The sequence below is a fragment of the Colletotrichum navitas genome, assembly GCF_030913465.1.
Source record: "Colletotrichum navitas strain CBS 125086 chromosome Unknown LY79scaffold_21, whole genome shotgun sequence".
NCBI lineage: Eukaryota > Fungi > Ascomycota > Sordariomycetes > Glomerellales > Glomerellaceae > Colletotrichum > Colletotrichum navitas.
This window is the reverse complement of record NW_026850567.1, coordinates 481,552-497,227: the sequence shown is the minus strand read 5'-3', so window position 1 is coordinate 497,227 and position 15,676 is coordinate 481,552. Positions and strand designations below refer to the sequence as shown.

At 54.9% G+C, this 15,676-nt stretch overlaps 3 protein-coding genes across 3 annotated transcripts; 1 reads left to right on the top strand and 2 right to left on the bottom strand.

Annotated features, from left to right (window-relative positions):
• Positions 1-3,287: 3,287 nt before the first annotated feature.
• Positions 3,288-4,133, bottom strand: LY79DRAFT_163229 (uncharacterized protein). The gene has a single exon (XM_060551161.1). The coding sequence runs from the start codon at positions 3,825-3,827 to the stop codon at positions 3,327-3,329; it is 501 nt and encodes a 166-aa protein (XP_060415478.1). The 5' UTR covers positions 3,828-4,133; the 3' UTR covers positions 3,288-3,326.
• Positions 4,134-6,294, top strand: LY79DRAFT_163230 (organic solute transporter Ostalpha-domain-containing protein). The gene is made up of 2 exons (XM_060551162.1): positions 4,134-4,907; positions 4,961-6,294. The coding sequence occupies exons 1-2, from the start codon at positions 4,440-4,442 to the stop codon at positions 6,059-6,061; spliced, it is 1,569 nt and encodes a 522-aa protein (XP_060415477.1). The 5' UTR covers positions 4,134-4,439; the 3' UTR covers positions 6,062-6,294.
• A 1,420-nt stretch (positions 6,295-7,714) lies between these two features.
• On the bottom strand, positions 7,715-15,099 carry LY79DRAFT_512965 (THO complex subunit 2; the record flags this gene model as incomplete). The annotated part of the gene is made up of 3 exons (XM_060554441.1): positions 7,715-10,331; positions 10,385-10,479; positions 10,531-15,099. 3 exons carry the CDS (start codon positions 15,097-15,099, stop codon positions 7,715-7,717), a joined length of 7,281 nt encoding a protein of 2,426 aa, XP_060415476.1.
• Between the last annotated feature and the right edge of the window lie 577 nt (positions 15,100-15,676).

The following is a 15,676-nucleotide window of genomic DNA, read 5'->3' as shown; positions in this document are numbered from 1 at the left end:
TACTTCAACTAAGTGGGTGGAGAGAGAGGGAAAGCTCTTCATCCATTTTGGGTTGAGATCCGATCGCGAGTTCACAGTCATGATGTTGAGCAGCAATCTGTACATACGCCTTACACGAGACACGGACTAGGCGGACACCAGTGGCTGAGATGGAAGGGATTGGTTACAATTTGGCACGATTCGACATCGCTTCTCACAGCGCACAGCTAATGGTTGACACAAAGTTATCATGACAAACAATAGGATGACCAAGGTGGGAGAAGGTAGCACCAAGTTGGAGGAGCTGCGTCTGGCGAGCCACCCAAGGCTGCAAGCTGTGTAGCAAACCAACAGGTTTTCTTGTACAGTCAAACAGCACGATCGTCATGATTGCCATTGGATCACGACGGGATATCTTTTCTTCTACGTAGTTGCAAGAATATTAATCACACAAGGACACGTACAAACACGTTTCATTTACACTTGAATGCCGCTTGAAACAGGTTCCTAAGGTCAGCCTAGCTCGAAGCCGGCTCCGATGTCTCGGTGATTGGTTCTTTGCTTATTGCTGGTTCGAGCAGAGGCCCTTTGGAGCGTATCTACTACGGGAAATACGAGAAACCGGGACAACGTTGTATGAATTGGCGTAGGGAGATGCCAGGCTCCCCCATTCCCGTCAACGTGTGCGTTGAACGGAGTCCATTTGGGATGCAGTCGCCCTCAGCTGTGGCTCGCGGACATATGACTGACAGCTGAAGAGGATGGGGATCAGATGAAGATGGAGGGTCGGAAGCTGCACGGATAGGCCGTGAACGAGGGGGGGAAGAGCGTGTGTGTATGTGTGTGTGTGTGTGTGTGTGTACCTAAAGCACACAGGTGTTGGCCGATCGCAACCTTTTTGCTGTAGAGTGCTAGGAGAACAATAGGATGGGATGGGAATGGTGATGGGATGGCTGCGCAGCCGGGCTGCTGCGTTGCTGACGTACAAAAAGTTAGGTGTCGTGCGTGCCGTGGTTCACGTCATTTCGCGGCGCTGGTTTAATTTTGCAGAGATTTCCTCCCCCCATCCGCGTTAGATTAGGGGTAGCGAGAGAGAGTGAGAGAGGCGGACTTGCATGTGAAAGTTGAGTGCGAGGGACGGCAATGGTTTCATAAGGCCTTCTTTCCTCGGGCACCCATCGTGGAGCGGTCGTGACGACGGTGGTCTAGAAAATGACGTTTAGAGGCTGTAGAAAAGGGGGGGTGGTGTTGGTCTCTCTCTCTCTCTCTCTCTGTATGGATGTGGGGAGGTAAGCTGATGAGGCTCAACATAGCTGGTGTTTATCCCGTACTGATCGGACACGATGGCCGGGAGGATCACACACTGGGTCAGTGGCGCACGGCGCGCTGTCGAGGTTATGGAAGGGTGTTGAATGCAAAACTGCATCGAGCGGCGTCGATGGTTGGCCTCGTCCATCCCTTATGGGCAGCATCAGCCAAGTGAGATAAACGTGGATCGGATCACGGGACCCAGGGGGGGGGGGGGGACAGAAGGGAAAGATGCATGTTTCGAAACGAGCTGGACTGGGTAGGGGCTGGGGCTGGGGTTGGGGGTGATCGTGAAAGAGGGCCGAATTACATAGTGTTGATCTAAGACTTGGCGTCACTGTGGTGGTGACACAATTGTGTTTCAGAAAGAGGCAAAGCCGCTATCCAAAAGGATATGAGAGAGAGAGAGAGAGAGAGAGAGTCTCGGTTTCCCACCCAGCAAAGTAGGAGGTATCCCAGCCTCGGTTAGTCGTCGTTGAGCCTGGGTCACGAAATACTTGCGGAATTACGTTTAGGATACGAGACTGTCTGTTTTGGTTCGTCTGCGGGGTGCATGGCCGCTCGCTAACCTTTCCGTAAAAGGGCAGTGATTACCGGCGATGCCTTGACAAAAACGTGGCTGAGGGGGGAAGTGGGAATAGCTTCATCTCAGCTTCTTCGCACAAGGGTACCTAGGTGCCTGGGTATGGAGGTAGGTAGTTAGGGCGACATCGTGTACGTACATGCACGCGCTCGGCAAGTGCGGGTCGCGTTCTAGGGGCTCGGCGGATGCACACGGCCTTGGCATAAGGGAATGAAGAAAAGAAAAAAAAAACCCACCGGCATGTGACGTAGTTTCCTAGTCCGTCCGCGGATGTGTGTGTGTTCATCTCCTCATCAGCGTGGATGCTTTGCCTATGCTGCACTGCACAAGAAAGAAAGAAAAAAAGTCAACCGAAAACTGAAAAAAGATTTGACAGGAATGTAAAATTCCTCGGACGAATGACGGTTATGGGCAGCCAAGGTTTAAAGGAATTGAGGAGGTCGAGTCCCTGCATTGGGGGGACATCGCGCACATGGTGCATCACCTTATTCGGAGAATTTTGTTTGAGGCCGGGTTGTCCTTTCCCTTCCCTCCTCTGCTCTGTTACCCCCCTTGGTTTCCAAATGCCTACTCAAACTCAGGCAGGAGGATGAGAGAGAAGGAGGGAACCCGTCGCGTGGATCCCACTCATCCTTGACCCTGCTAGGCTTGGGTACGTTTGTAGAGAAATAGGTAGGTAGGGTAGGTATCAGGAAAATGGGAATGAGATGCTACCCCCCCTGTAAAAGGTACGTACGCGTTCACTCTTCGGGGGACGACGCCTCACGATGCGTAGGTTATCTAGGGTGGTAGTCAGTCAGGCGCGACCTCCCGTCCAAGCCGGCGGGAGATGAAAGTGACTAATCGTCTGGGGACCACACACTACCTAACCTCACATACGTGGCAACTTAAGGTAGCAATGTTGATGAGATGAAGCACTGGCAATGTAATGTTGAAGCACTTCACATGGACGACACTTGCGCCGAGGGTGGAAGGGAACCCCCCTGAAGGCTGAAGGGAAGCTGCGTTGCATTGCTGCGTTGCTGCGTTGTTCGCCTACTGCTGGAGAAGGGGCTTCGCTCTCGTTGCCGTCTCGTCTCGCTGCTGCTGCTGCTTGCAGACTGGACTTGGACGTTGATAGGGTGGCCCTTGTAATCTTAGCCGGGCGTCCGCTTTAGCGAAGCCTTGGCACACAGCCCACTCGTCAAACGGTGGAAGGGTAGGAGGCGTTCACTCTCTCTCCTGAGAAGGGTGCGAGACGAGATGGGCGAACCGAACACCGGATGCTGGTGGTCTGGCTCCTCCTTCCTTGCTACCCTGCCTCTCTGCTGTTGTTTGCGTCGTGTGTCGTGCGTGGGTGGCTGATTTGACTGCGCGTGTAGGTAGTAGTGTAGTGTAGTGTAGTGTAGTGTAGTTTATCCGTAGTGTAGTGTATCCGTATGCCTGTGTCTTTTCTCCCCTCCGCTTTCGCACCCATTCATTCCATCGTCGCTTCATCTCTCTTTTCCATACCCACGACAACCAAGTAGTCTGTCTGTCTGTCTGTCTGTCTCTTATCACCCCCCCCTACCTCCCCCCTTCCCCTCCCCCCTTCTCTAGTGCGTATTTTGTTTATTCTTTCCTTCCTTCCTTCTTCCCTTCTCCCTACCTGTTCGCGCGGGATACGCCCACGGCCGCAATCCACTACACCACAATTTTGTCCCAAGACCATTCCCCCTCGAAGACCAGAGCGACGTCGATACTCGAAAACGGCAACGGCCACGACCCCGGAATACGACCACAACCGATACCTGACTGTAGCTGTGCGACGCGCGTTTGATTTCGCCGTGGGATTGCGTAAGAGAAGGATCGGCCTGGGCAATATTGTTGGCGGACTGGATGGGGACCATTGATTGGAGGCACACTCAATTATAACGACCCCCCGAATACAACCAACCCTGCTTGCCACGAAACCAAAGACGAGCGACCATCGCTGCATAGCTGCCGCATCCCATTGAGAAAAAGAGCAGGATAAGAGCGCGCCTCGCTAGACGATAGAGCCCAGATTCTACTACGCCTGCCCGTTTAACACTCTGAGCACGCGGCCCCTGCCGACGCATTCGAACGCCACGAGGCAACTCAACATCTGCCAAGATCGACAACCGCTCGTTCCTGCGTCTAACAAATCTTGGCGATCGTCATATCCGCTCAACCCACCCGTCGCCCTCCACACCGAGCGACGCCGGTCCCTTATCACCATCTTGTCTTGCTTCTTCCGCTCTTCGCCCGGCTCCGAGTCGTCTGTTCCGTCTACAATCATCAACCGAAGACGACCCTTCTCCTTAGGGCCGTGGCCCGTCATCATGAACCTGACATGCAATTCAACGCTCGAGGAGCTGAGGAGTACGTCATCCTGCCGGGCCTTTCCTTTGAAACATTTGCCAAGCGGCCTGGAAAACTCACACCAGTCCAAAGCTAACATGCTCGTCCATCAGTCCTTCCTGGCTCCGAGATCCTCGTCGCTGGCCCTCTGACATTCCATGACCTCGCCCTCGTCATCGCCGGCTCCTGTACCATCATCGCCATCTCCCTATCCTTCTACCTCATCTTCATGCACTCCGTCAATTATACCAAGCCCCGTGAGCAGCGCCAGATCATCCGCATCCTCCTCATGATCCCCGTCTACGCCGCCTCCTCATTCCTCCAGCTATATTACTACTGGCATGCCGTCTACTTCCAACTCATGAGCGACTGCTATGAGGCCTTCGCCATCGCCTCCTTCTTCTCCCTCATGTGCCACTACCTCGCCCCGGACGTACACACCCAAAAGGACTACTTCCGCAACTTGTATCCCATCAAGCCCTGGGTTTGGCCCCTTAACTGGTTCGCCAAGTGCTGCGGAGGGCAGAGGGGCCCGTGGCGCACCCCCAAGAGTGGCCTGACATGGTTCAATGTCATCTGGATTGGCGTCTACCAATACGTCTTTATCCGCGTCGCCATGACAGTTACGGCCGTTGTGACCCAGTACTTCCACCGCTACTGCGAGAGCTCCAACAACCCCGTCTTTGCTCACATTTGGGTAAGTGCGCTCCTCCTAATAGCTTCAAGATCCGTCCTGGCTAACATCCGCAGGTTATCTCCATAAACTGTCTGGCTGTTACCATTGCTATGTATTGTGTCATCCAGTTCTACATACAGATGCGCGAGGCCCTCAAGGAGCACTCGCCTTTCCTAAAGGTTCTTGCCATCAAGCTCGTCGTCTTCTTCTCCTTTTGGCAGGTCACATGCATCTCAGTAGCTACGTCTACTCTCGACCTCGTCCATGCGAACCGGGTTCTCGCATATCCCGATATCAAAGTCGGCATTCCCGCCCTTCTTCTCTGTTTCGAGATGGCCCTGTTCGCTCTTCTTCACCTCTGGGCCTTCCCATACGCTCCCTACATGCCCGGCGCCAAAACCACATTCTACCCATCACCCGACGCCCGCGACATCAACGCGCATCTGCGCGAAAATGTCCACTCCGCCCCCAGCGGTGGCTGGATGGGTCTCCGCGCTATTGGAGATGCTCTCAACCTCTGGGACTTCGTAAAGGCATTCGGACGTGGTATGCGCTGGCTCCTCTGTGGTGTCAAGCGTCGCAAGGAGGACCCCAGCTACAAGTCCGCTGCCGGCGTAGACATGGACGACCTCGACAAGGGCGGCGACACTGCGTATCATCCTGCTGGTCTCAAGAGCACAGATCACCTCCCCATTGCCCACGAATTCCGCCGCAGCACATTCCTGCAGCCCTCGCGACCGCCTCCCCGGCCTGCGCGCCCGCACCACGAGAGCGACAGCCTCATTGCTCACGCGCAGCCGAACCCCTCACAGATGTCTCCGCCGCGCCGCCCACAGCGCCCACACTCTCCGATGTCGCCCATGGTATCGATCCCGCCGTACCAGAACCAAGGCTTCCACGAGACGGGCATGGCCCCTGTGCACCACATCCGCCAGGGCCCGAACGCCAACTGGGAGAGGCCATCACCCCCATCGACGAGCCCGATAGCGGGGCCGCGTGACTTGACGCAGCAGCGGATCGGAGAGGCGCTTTGGGGACCACAAAGCCCCGCCAATCCTGCCATACTGCCCGAAAGCCCTGTTCTTGGGTCGACCTTGGGCGATTCTCATGGGCACGGACAACCAGCACGTGGGAACCAACCATACGAGGAACCGAGACCCGGGACGGCCTTCTAATTGATGTAATGCATATATCAGCGCAGTTGGTCAAAATCTGGTCAACGATACTGATTTTCCGTCAGAGAGATGGTCCTCACATTATGGGAGCTACACGATATTCGGCCGTTGGGTGTTTATTTTTGGCATGCATGGGAAATGGCGTTTTGATTCCTTACGAGATACCACAACATTTTTCATTCCGATTGATTGGAAATGAAACAAATCGATTTTAATGAAATAGATTGTCAAATTCAGTGTGAACCCTTCCATCCATGCGCCGCCGTGATCCCATGAGCTTCTGCCGGCAAGGGCCTATGCTAGTTTTATATTTCGAGTACCACGGCGTCCGGACTGGCGTCGACGCCCGTCCGCATCGCCGTTGACAACCATATGCGGATTGGTTATCGGGAATCCAGCAGAGGAGGGAAATGGAGATCTGCTGCTCGCATGTGAGTTCTGACCAGCACCAAGAGCGAGAATTCTCGACAGGGGGCGCGATCTTTACCCCTCTTGCCCCTGGGATTCCTTCTGCACGACACGTTAGACGCCATCACCATCGTCGTCGTCTTCGTCATCACACAGCCGCGGCATGAGGTAAGGCTTCACACATTCCAACGCATTCAACACGTGTCGGGGTTGACACCACACCATTTTTTGACCAAGCCCGAACCATCGGCTTCTCTCAAGCTGAACCGTCCCCATTCTCCTCCCATGACTATCCGCATATCCGCCATTTTCTTCCCCCCCCCCCCCTTTTCCTCTGCTCCCGTCCGCCTTCGGAACCGGACGGGTGCCACCACTCGTTCTCTACTCTGCCGTCTTGTACAGTTATACAATGCGTTGCCGCTGTCATTTCCATTGTAACTAGCCTTTCCATTGCTCTTGCTTCCCTCCCCCCTTTCTTCCGTTGGCATCAGTCCTACCGGGGTTTTACTGAACGCTGACCACGCCCCGTTCCGTCTTTCGCGCAACGTGTGTTTTCTTCTTCTTTTCTCAATTCATATCTTTACATGTTGCCATATCTCGGCGAACGGGAGCTTCGATCCTTCGTTCACTTAGAGAGTCCCCTTTTGGCTTGGTCGTTGTACAAAGTGCGGCGGCAAAACAGAACCGTTTTTGGGGTATCATATAATAATAATCGCTTCGTTTTTCTCTTTTTTGCCAAGGGATGAATCATTACGAAAGGCAGCCCTGTTTGCCATGCAATGCCCCGGGAGGAGTCGAAGCAAACCGGAGGTCGAGTCATCATCTTGTTCCTTTGTCTCGCTCAAATTCCAAGGCCTCTTCTTTTGGCAATCCTGATGGTTCTGAACAATGTTGTGGTTTTTTTTTGGACACTGAGTGGATTGGTTTTGTGTGTATCTGAATGTGAATCCGGTCTTTGCCTCTTCGTGACCGGTGCCGGTCGTGCAAATCCTCCAAGAAAAAAAGTAATACTCGTAGATAATAAAAGCACGCAAAAAAAAAAAAGAAAAAAAAAAGCGATAACGAATGTTTTTTTCGTTGAGGAGCGCGGTCTCTTTCTCGTCCATTCTATGTGCGCGTCGTCGTGTTGACCAATGGCATCTTCATCTTTTCCGCGCAGCAACATTACTTTTTCTCTTGTCGAAATTCCCTTCCTTCATGTCGAGTTTCAGTGCGCTCCTGCTTATGTTCTAGGGCCTGAGACTTCTAACGTCTCTGCCTCTTCTCGCGATCGTTCGAGAGACCGACAGCATCTTCGCTCCTCCGCTTTCGCCCTCGGTCTTCGCGCGACTCGCGTCGATCGTCGGTCGGCCTCGATCCCCCTTCGCGCGGTCCTGTCCTAGATGCGCCGCGCGCACTTCCACCCCATTCTTCGCTTCTTCCGCCCGAACCACCTTCTCCACGTCCACCTTCTCCGCGGTCGCTGCGATGACGCGGCTCGCGGCTGCCACCCATGCTCTCTCGGCTAACGCCATGAGGAGCGTTGACATGGGGGTCCCTGGTGCTGCTGGATAGTTCTCGGCCAGATCGCCGGGGCTCGCGGTCATCGCGGGTACTGGACTGGCCTTGTGCTGCAGACCTTCTGTCCCTGTGTTCACGCGGTTCCTTGGCGTCTCTCTCGCGATCGGGACTGCGCTCCCGCTCGCGACTGCCCCGCCTCGAGTGTCGGCCACGTTCCGACCGATGTTCACGTCGGCTACGGTCGTGCTCGCCCCGTGGTTGTTCATCACCGTTGCTTTGTACTCTATCTTGACGGATGGGATCCGGACGCTCATGTGTCGGTGTAGATACCGGCGATGCGCCTGTCAGAACTTGAGCATCGGAGCCAGCGATACTACCCCTGGCGACTCCACGCCCGCGCAAGCTGGTGGCTCGGTTGCTATCCGGCATGTTGGCTTGTGCTTGTTGCAACGTGCTGTTAATACCCGCAAGCTGCCTACGACTACCGCCACTCCGGCCTCGGTCATTGGAGGACGGCCCAGAAGGCGCACCGTCTGTCGGACCCGGGTAGTTTCCTGTTGGTGTTCGGCTGTTGCTGCCTTGGCCTCCAGATGAGCGGTCAAGTGTATTGATGGGTGGTAGAGATGGTCGGGAATGGCTGGGAGGCTGGCCTGAAGGCGGAGGCGGCGGCGGCGGCGGTGCGATCTGTGCCAGTCGGTCAGGATGAATTCCGGGAGCCAATGTAGGACCGCCAGATGATGGCGTGGGCGAGCCCGTCGGGCCCGAATTCATGGTACGGGTTCGATCAGGGTGAGTGGCCTGCGTCGGGGTCATCGCAGACGGCGGGTTGACGAATGCATTGGACTCGTACTGGTTCCGACGCCCCCTACCAGACGCTGGCCCCGTAGGCGGGTATCTCTCTTCGGGCGTTGGGTTGTCAGTGTTCTGAGGGAAGCGTGCGTCAGACTTTGAGGTGGGCGTTCCCATGGGACCGCCTCGGGCTGCTCCTCGGCCACGACCACGAGGTCCTAGAGGAACATCGTTCGTGACGACTGACTGAATAGGGTTCAGTCGTCCATAATTCTGATCCTGATGGGTGTTCCTGCTGTGGTCGGGATCTGCGGTTCGACTCGAACCAAGGAAGGCTTCTCTGCCTTTGTCTGAGCCAAATCGATCTCCTTCCCTATCTGTTGTGCGGTCTGGTCTTGGATGAGAACCAAGAGGTTCGCCGTGTACATCTCTTCCAGAGGGATGATGGTTTGAATGGTGGGAACGGCCATGCCTGTCGTCTCTGCCAGCTTCACCTGGTACGTCTGGGTTGAATCGTCCGCTTCTTCTTGGAGAATGCGTTCGAGGCACGCCTCGGTCCCTGGGATCATCTCGCGCCGGACGTGCTGGGGGATCTGGCCGCGAGTCTCCCATCAATGCAGCGCGCTCCGGATTGAGGATGTCGGCGCGATCTTGATCGGAACCACGTGGCTCTTGACCACGTGGCACTCTACCACTACGTCGATCTGTTTCTGAGGATCGAGGTGGTCGCTCCGAGCGGCTAGGTCGGTCTGGCTGATCTGCCTGAATAAGGGCCAGTCTGGCAGGGTTTACTGGCGGGTCCTCGGGGGGATTTTGAGTGGACGATGGCGGCGGCGTGGAGGCAACGGGTTCTCGCGAAAGCCTGCCAGACTCAGCAGTGCGTCCGTTTGTCGGTGCTGGTCTGTCGCGAGAGGGGCGGTTGTCACGCTCGTGGGCGCCTTGGTCGCGGCGGAGAGGCAGCGTGTCCTGCCTGGAAGGCCAATCTTTCTCTGAAAGGCGGCTGGGTTCTCTGGATTGAGTATCTGGCCCGCGTTTATCTTGATTGGCGAAATCACGACCACGTTCGGGTCGAGAAGGCTCTGGGAATCTAGGATCTCTCGATGTGTCTCGCGGGTCCCGATGATCTCTAGAATCCCGAGATTCCCTTGTGTCTCTCGGACCGCGGGGTTCTCGTGGTTCTCTCTGATCTCGGCGGTCCGGCAACGCGTCTGGGGTGAAGTGAGTCCGTCCGTAATGTCCTGGAATGGGGACGTCTGGTCGCTTTGGAAGACTATGTGCGCTTCTATCAGGACCCGTGGGCGTAGGAGTCGACTTGGATGCATCCCGGTGGTTCGCATTGCCCTGTGTCGGAGTGGCAGCCGCTGGCTTGGGCGTCGATGGCTTGCTTGATGCAGCGGAACCGAAGTCTACGCGTCCAAGTACAGGCTTGGCAGACTCCACGGGGGAGGCCGATGGCTTTGGAGGCAGGTTGGGGTCTTTTTGCGTAAGTGTGCCTGGCGCAGACGAGGCCGCGGGCTGAGACTCGGCATCCTTGCTGTCTTTGACTTCTCCGTCTTCCTGCTCTGCAGCGATTCTGTAGAAAAATCATTAGTTGAGAATCGTGTCAGCGCACTAAGGACAACATACTTGGCCGATCCTGGCTTGAATTCAGCCGCTGTTGGGCGCAGGTTAGCTGCACCGCTAGACTCGCCATCCTTGGCTTTCCCTTGAGCTTGGCCGTTCTCCAAAGATGTTAGCATATGCCGGAATAGATGATTACTTGCTTCGCTTACCATGTTCGGTCGGAAGCCGGCTGGCAACACCCATTTCGCCTTTCTCCTTTGCAGCTCGGATAGAGCACCTTGAGCAGCGACAGAAAGATCTACTCGATGACCTTCCTCTCCAGCGGATGCATTCTTCGATGCCGCCTCACGCTCAGTGATTGTCTTGAGCTGCTCAATGAACTGGTTGCCCATGAAAGTTACGGCAGGGAAGAAGTCGAGAACAGCCTTGAGCACCGTCATCGCGTTGCGAATATGCATCCACTCCATGCCACCCAAGCAAGATTTCAACGCCAGGTTGAGCTTGTTGTGCCATCCATACAGAATGTCTCGGAATTGCGCGTGATCATAATAAGATGTCGGCTTGCCGTTGTCATCGAATTCGGAGGCGAAACCGAGGAAAAAGCTCCGCTTGCCCACAGCTTCCCTCTCGTAAACGTTTGTGTCGCGATGCCATCTGGCAAGATCTTTCAGGATGCAGTTGAGAAACCTGCCAAGATGCTCGGCTTCGCGGACGGTGCAGGTGAAAATCATCGCCCTAAGCCTGTTGACGTTGAAGAGTCTATCATACAACGCTTTCAACCGGAAGTTCGGTGCGCCAAACGTGTGAAGCTTCTTGAGAAGTACATAGCAGTACTCTGCATCGCTAGCCGAAAGTACAAGTCGCGGAAGCAAGCATTGCTCGAGAATTGCGTCCGAGATGCCGTTTAACTTGGTTGCTGAGCCTGGAAACCATGTTGCCATATGCTCCGACATGTAATCTCGGACGACTCGCGCTCGCTTCATCTGAGAGTCGGCCTCCTTGGGTAGCTCATTGCTGATCTTGAGAAGCTCGGCCTTTTTTGCCTCTTTCTTGTTCATGCCGCTGCGGGTCATGTCTGAGCGGTCTCTGTTGAGGTCTCTTTGCATGTTCGAAAGCCTCTTGTGAGCACTGTTGTAACTTGCGGCAGGCACTTCAATGTCACCCAATTGCAGTGCCCAGAACAGAACATAAAACTCGGGACTGAGCTTGGTCCATGATGATGCGGGTGTGATGGAGCGGATTGATTCGACGATAGGTTCGAGGGCCTCATGGATCTGGCGCAAAGAGTCCTGTTTCGCCTTTTCCCGAACCTCGGCTGGCGTCATTGTTTTGTCCTCCGGCTCGGTCGGCTCTTCGGTCGTGTCTTTTGCCTCGATGGCATTCTGGGCCATAGAAACGTCTCCATCTGCGTCGGTACTGCTTGGCAATGATTCGAGCTTCTTGGTGAACATGTTGTGAGAGACACCTTCTCGGCCAATGAGGAATGCTAAACTTGCGTCCAGGCCAAACTCGTCCATGAGACGGGTAATGGCAGGCACCAGAGTGTCGAATTCGTGGGGCTGCAAATTGGTCCGCAGAAGATCGAGGTATTGGACCAAGATCTGGTGGCTGTCGTCGATGACAGATCCAATATACTTGATGTGTGCTTCATCGTCTGGAAGTTTGTAGATGGCAGACTGTCGGTACTGCGCAACATTGATGAGCAAGCGCCCTGCGAGATTCGAGTCAACGAGCGACTGCATCAAGCGCTTGGCACTGCGGGTCGACTCAAACCGCTTGTCTTGAAGACTGAGAAGCGTCTGCCGCCGCAGTACCTCCCCTCCTGACATGGCCAGAATTTGGTCGTCGGTAAAATCAAGCACCTGGACCACACCACCCATGGACGCCACGAGCTCCTTGAGAATGATGAGGTCAGTCGAGTTGCCCTGGAAGAGCTGGTCGTTGACATATTTAAGAATCGGAGTCGGGTCCAGAATAGAATACCGCTTGAAGACTTTTCCGGCAAACTTGGAAAGCGCCTGAAGCCACTTGCTGGTCAGCAGGATAGAGGACTCTTGTGTGCGACTTCGTTTGCCGCCCAGAGAACTCATCAAGGACCAAACCAGGACGTCGTATGCCAAGTCGGTGAAGTACTTGGCACATTCGACGAACGCTTCAATGAGGTTGGCGTATGACTCGATTTGGCCCAGTGCTTCCTTGAAGACAATGCCGGGTGAGGAGTAACTGGTCTTAGCCAAGGACTTGGCCATCTCGCTGAGGTTAGTGAGAGAAATGCGCTTCATTACTCCTCTGGTTTCGACACGGGTCCGGGTAAATGCAGCCTTCATTGCTGGCAATCTGGAGATTTGGCCCTCAAACCACTCGGCGTAAATTGAATATCGGGTCGCGACGGGATAGAGCTTGAGTAAATCCCATACAGAATTGACAACGGCCGCATTGGCTGTGGTCATACTGAGTGCGGGGACCAGGATGCGCCGCAAGAGCTCCTGCCATCGGTCAATGTTTTTTTTAGAGCGGTCCTCCGCCAGACTCTTGGCCCCGATGCTGACAAGCTTAGCGAGCAATACAGGGTCCTTGCCAATATTGACACCAGAGAGATTCAGGAAAGTATCGCATAGTGTGAAGATGTCATCGACCGTCTGACAGACTGGGATGTTATCAGCCCATTCGTCCCAATAGAATCTGTAGTGCTGGTCTTTGCCGTCGAAACCGTCTGGGAACGGCCATTTCATCGACTTCTTGACCGGTGTGGTGCTTAGTTTGATGGTGCCTTTCGCAACGCCGGTTTGGTCGACATCGGCAATGGGCTTCGAAGGGCATTCGGCCGAGCCGACCGCGGTGGGTTTGCTTTCTTTGTAGACCTTCTCGATGCTGTGGTTTAGGATGCGGTGGATTCGATCTAATATTTCTGGGTAGGCCTCCGGAAGCCAAGGGAAACGACCGAGGATAAAGAGCGACTCGGGGATGGCGCCGATCGTTAGCAGACACGTAAGTAATGCTGCCTTTTGCTCCATAGGTTCCGGTAGCGTGTCCTTCTCGTCCGTGCCCGTATCGGCTTTAGAGTCGGCATCAGTCTTTCCAGCTGCGTCTCTGGTGCGCGTCGTAGGGGGCGGTGCCGTGTCGTCAGGCAACGCGCCAGCCATGAGAAGAGCATTTTGTGCAGCGCCCGGTCGACTTTGTCTTTCCTTTTCCTCCAGCTCTTTCATCTTCTTTTCCCTCAACGAGTCCATCTCTGCGTCGAGGGGCCACAGATGGGGATAGATATCCACTAAGGACAGGAATCCGACCTTGACAAGGAGGGCGACAAGGTAGAGAAGATTTGCCGGCAAGACATCCTCCGGATCTCTGGCATCAGAGGCGTAGAATCGCAACTTGAAGCCAAGAAGCTGAGCGGCCGTTCGATTTCCCTGTGGAGGAAGTGTCTTCGTGACTTTCATCCATGCGGAGGCGGCATTGACTTCGGCCTCAGATGCAGACTCGGATGCCTCCAACAGCCTAAGATGATCGTCTGTGACTTGCCTTCCTCCAAGCTGGAAGAAGGCATCGATGTGAAGTTCGCGTGCACGATCCCAAAACTCAACGTCACGCTGACGTCTGAGCTCAGTATTCGCCAACTCGGCTTCGTCGCTCGTCATCCAGTGGGAATGATCGGGCAGGGCCCAAGGAGGTAGGCCGCCAGTATGACTGATTGTGGCAGGGTTTTGGTTGCGAGGCCACCAAGAACTGACGCGGAGAAGCTTGATAAAGAACCGGAACTGCTTTATAAGCACGGCAGCAAAGACGTCCAGCGTAACGTCAAGTACTCTCCCGACGTCGAGGTCGAAAGTACCAATCAGTCCCTTGAGGCGTTCAAAGGCTGCATGAGCCGTTTCTGCCGTAGGTGGCTCTGCGCTGCTTGTGGTGAAGAGCTCGGTCATCAGCTTAGAGTAGCCTTCGCTTTCTTCGCGCAGCAGATTGTAGTTGGCTTGTCGGTACAAGAGGTTGGTCGCATGTCTAATTCCAAGCTTTACAAAGGTTTCTCTGATGAGACCGAGGTCTTGAAGCAGCTGAGCATCGAGGGTTTGGCGAACAAGTTCGGGCGAAACGCCAGTCATTTGAATAAAATCGCGAAGGTGGGGTTTGAATAGATTCCGGTCGTTGTCGAAGATGATGGACAAGGTGTCGAGAAAGAGGGTGTGCGGCTCGAACGAGAAAGAATCCTTAATCATTTCTTGCGATTCGGTGCCGAGTATCTCCTTCATACAAGCGCCAGCATCGACCGGCGAGAGCCGGCCCTCGACAACAGCATGAATAAACTCTTGGTAGATAGTGGTCAGTTCCTCAGTGTCCACATCCAACCTCGAACTGATTCCGTGGTCGATCAAAGCCTGTCTGCCACCGCTTGACCATGAAGCGATCGCATCATCGGTGATGTGTTCGTAGCAGTAGCTTGTGGGCACCGGAGACGGCGGATGGGAGATCGGGGCAGACACTTGCTCCATCGGGGTCGGAGCGGGATGTTGCGGCTGCGACGGGGTAGGGGGCGGGCGGGAGACGGTCGGAGATGTGACGCGGGAGGCGCTCGCAGACTGGCTTCCGGACTGTGCTTGTGCCAGTTGTCCTTGAGCGGAGTCTCGTCGATCATTCCTTCTGTTATTCCTACCACCGCGGCCACCTCTTCCACCGCCCTCGGAAAAATCTCGATCGCGTTGACCTAAGGTCATGTCTCCAGGTCGATGGGGGGAGGGTCTGTTGCCTTCGCCAACAAGACCACCACGAGCCTTGCGCTTAGGAGGCATCGTGCTCTCTCGGTCGCGGTATTGTTCAAGGTAGCATTGGAGACGCGCGACTTATCCCCTGGCGTCTTTCTGTAAGTAGTAACCCGAGTCAGTAGAGTTCGAAAATTCTGGGCGCGTGGAAGACCGGAAGGAGAGATACCTGATGCTTGAAAGATTTGGGAAGCTCGTCGCGTGCAGCTCGATGAGTGCCGTGCAAGAAGAAGATTGAAATGGCTAGTACAAACGGTTGGACCAATGAAATTATTTGCCCAAGAGGAAAAGAGCTGCAATGATCACGGACAAGGATCGCGCTCTGACGTTGGTGTTTTTTTTTGGGGGGGGGATGTGGCTGGATGGTGATGATGGACGATTTCTCGCGTGAAGAGGCCGTTGCATCACAGAGCTTCAGATCCACCGCAAACGGGTAACAGCCTCACGGAAGGCAAGGCTGTACAGTGTACGTGCGGATAGGTACGTACCGGTCGGCGGGATTGTAACCCAGTACTTGCCATCTATCCTAACCCCCAATCAACTGGTTGCCCGCTGACTCATCAGCCCCGCGCAGCCAATGAACCGTCAAAAACGACGCTGCAGAGGT

Excerpts from the sequence above, each read along its gene's own strand:
- LY79DRAFT_163229 (XM_060551161.1), bottom strand. The coding sequence starts at position 3,827 with ATGCAGCGATGGTCGCTCGTCTTTGGTTTCGTGGCAAGCAGGGTTGGT.
- LY79DRAFT_163230 (XM_060551162.1), top strand. The coding sequence starts at position 4,440 with ATGCACTCCGTCAATTATACCAAGCCCCGTGAGCAGCGCCAGATCATC. Across the intron at positions 4,908-4,960 it reads CCGTCTTTGCTCACATTTGG|GTTATCTCCATAAACTGTCT; the intron begins GTAAGTGCGCTC and ends TAACATCCGCAG.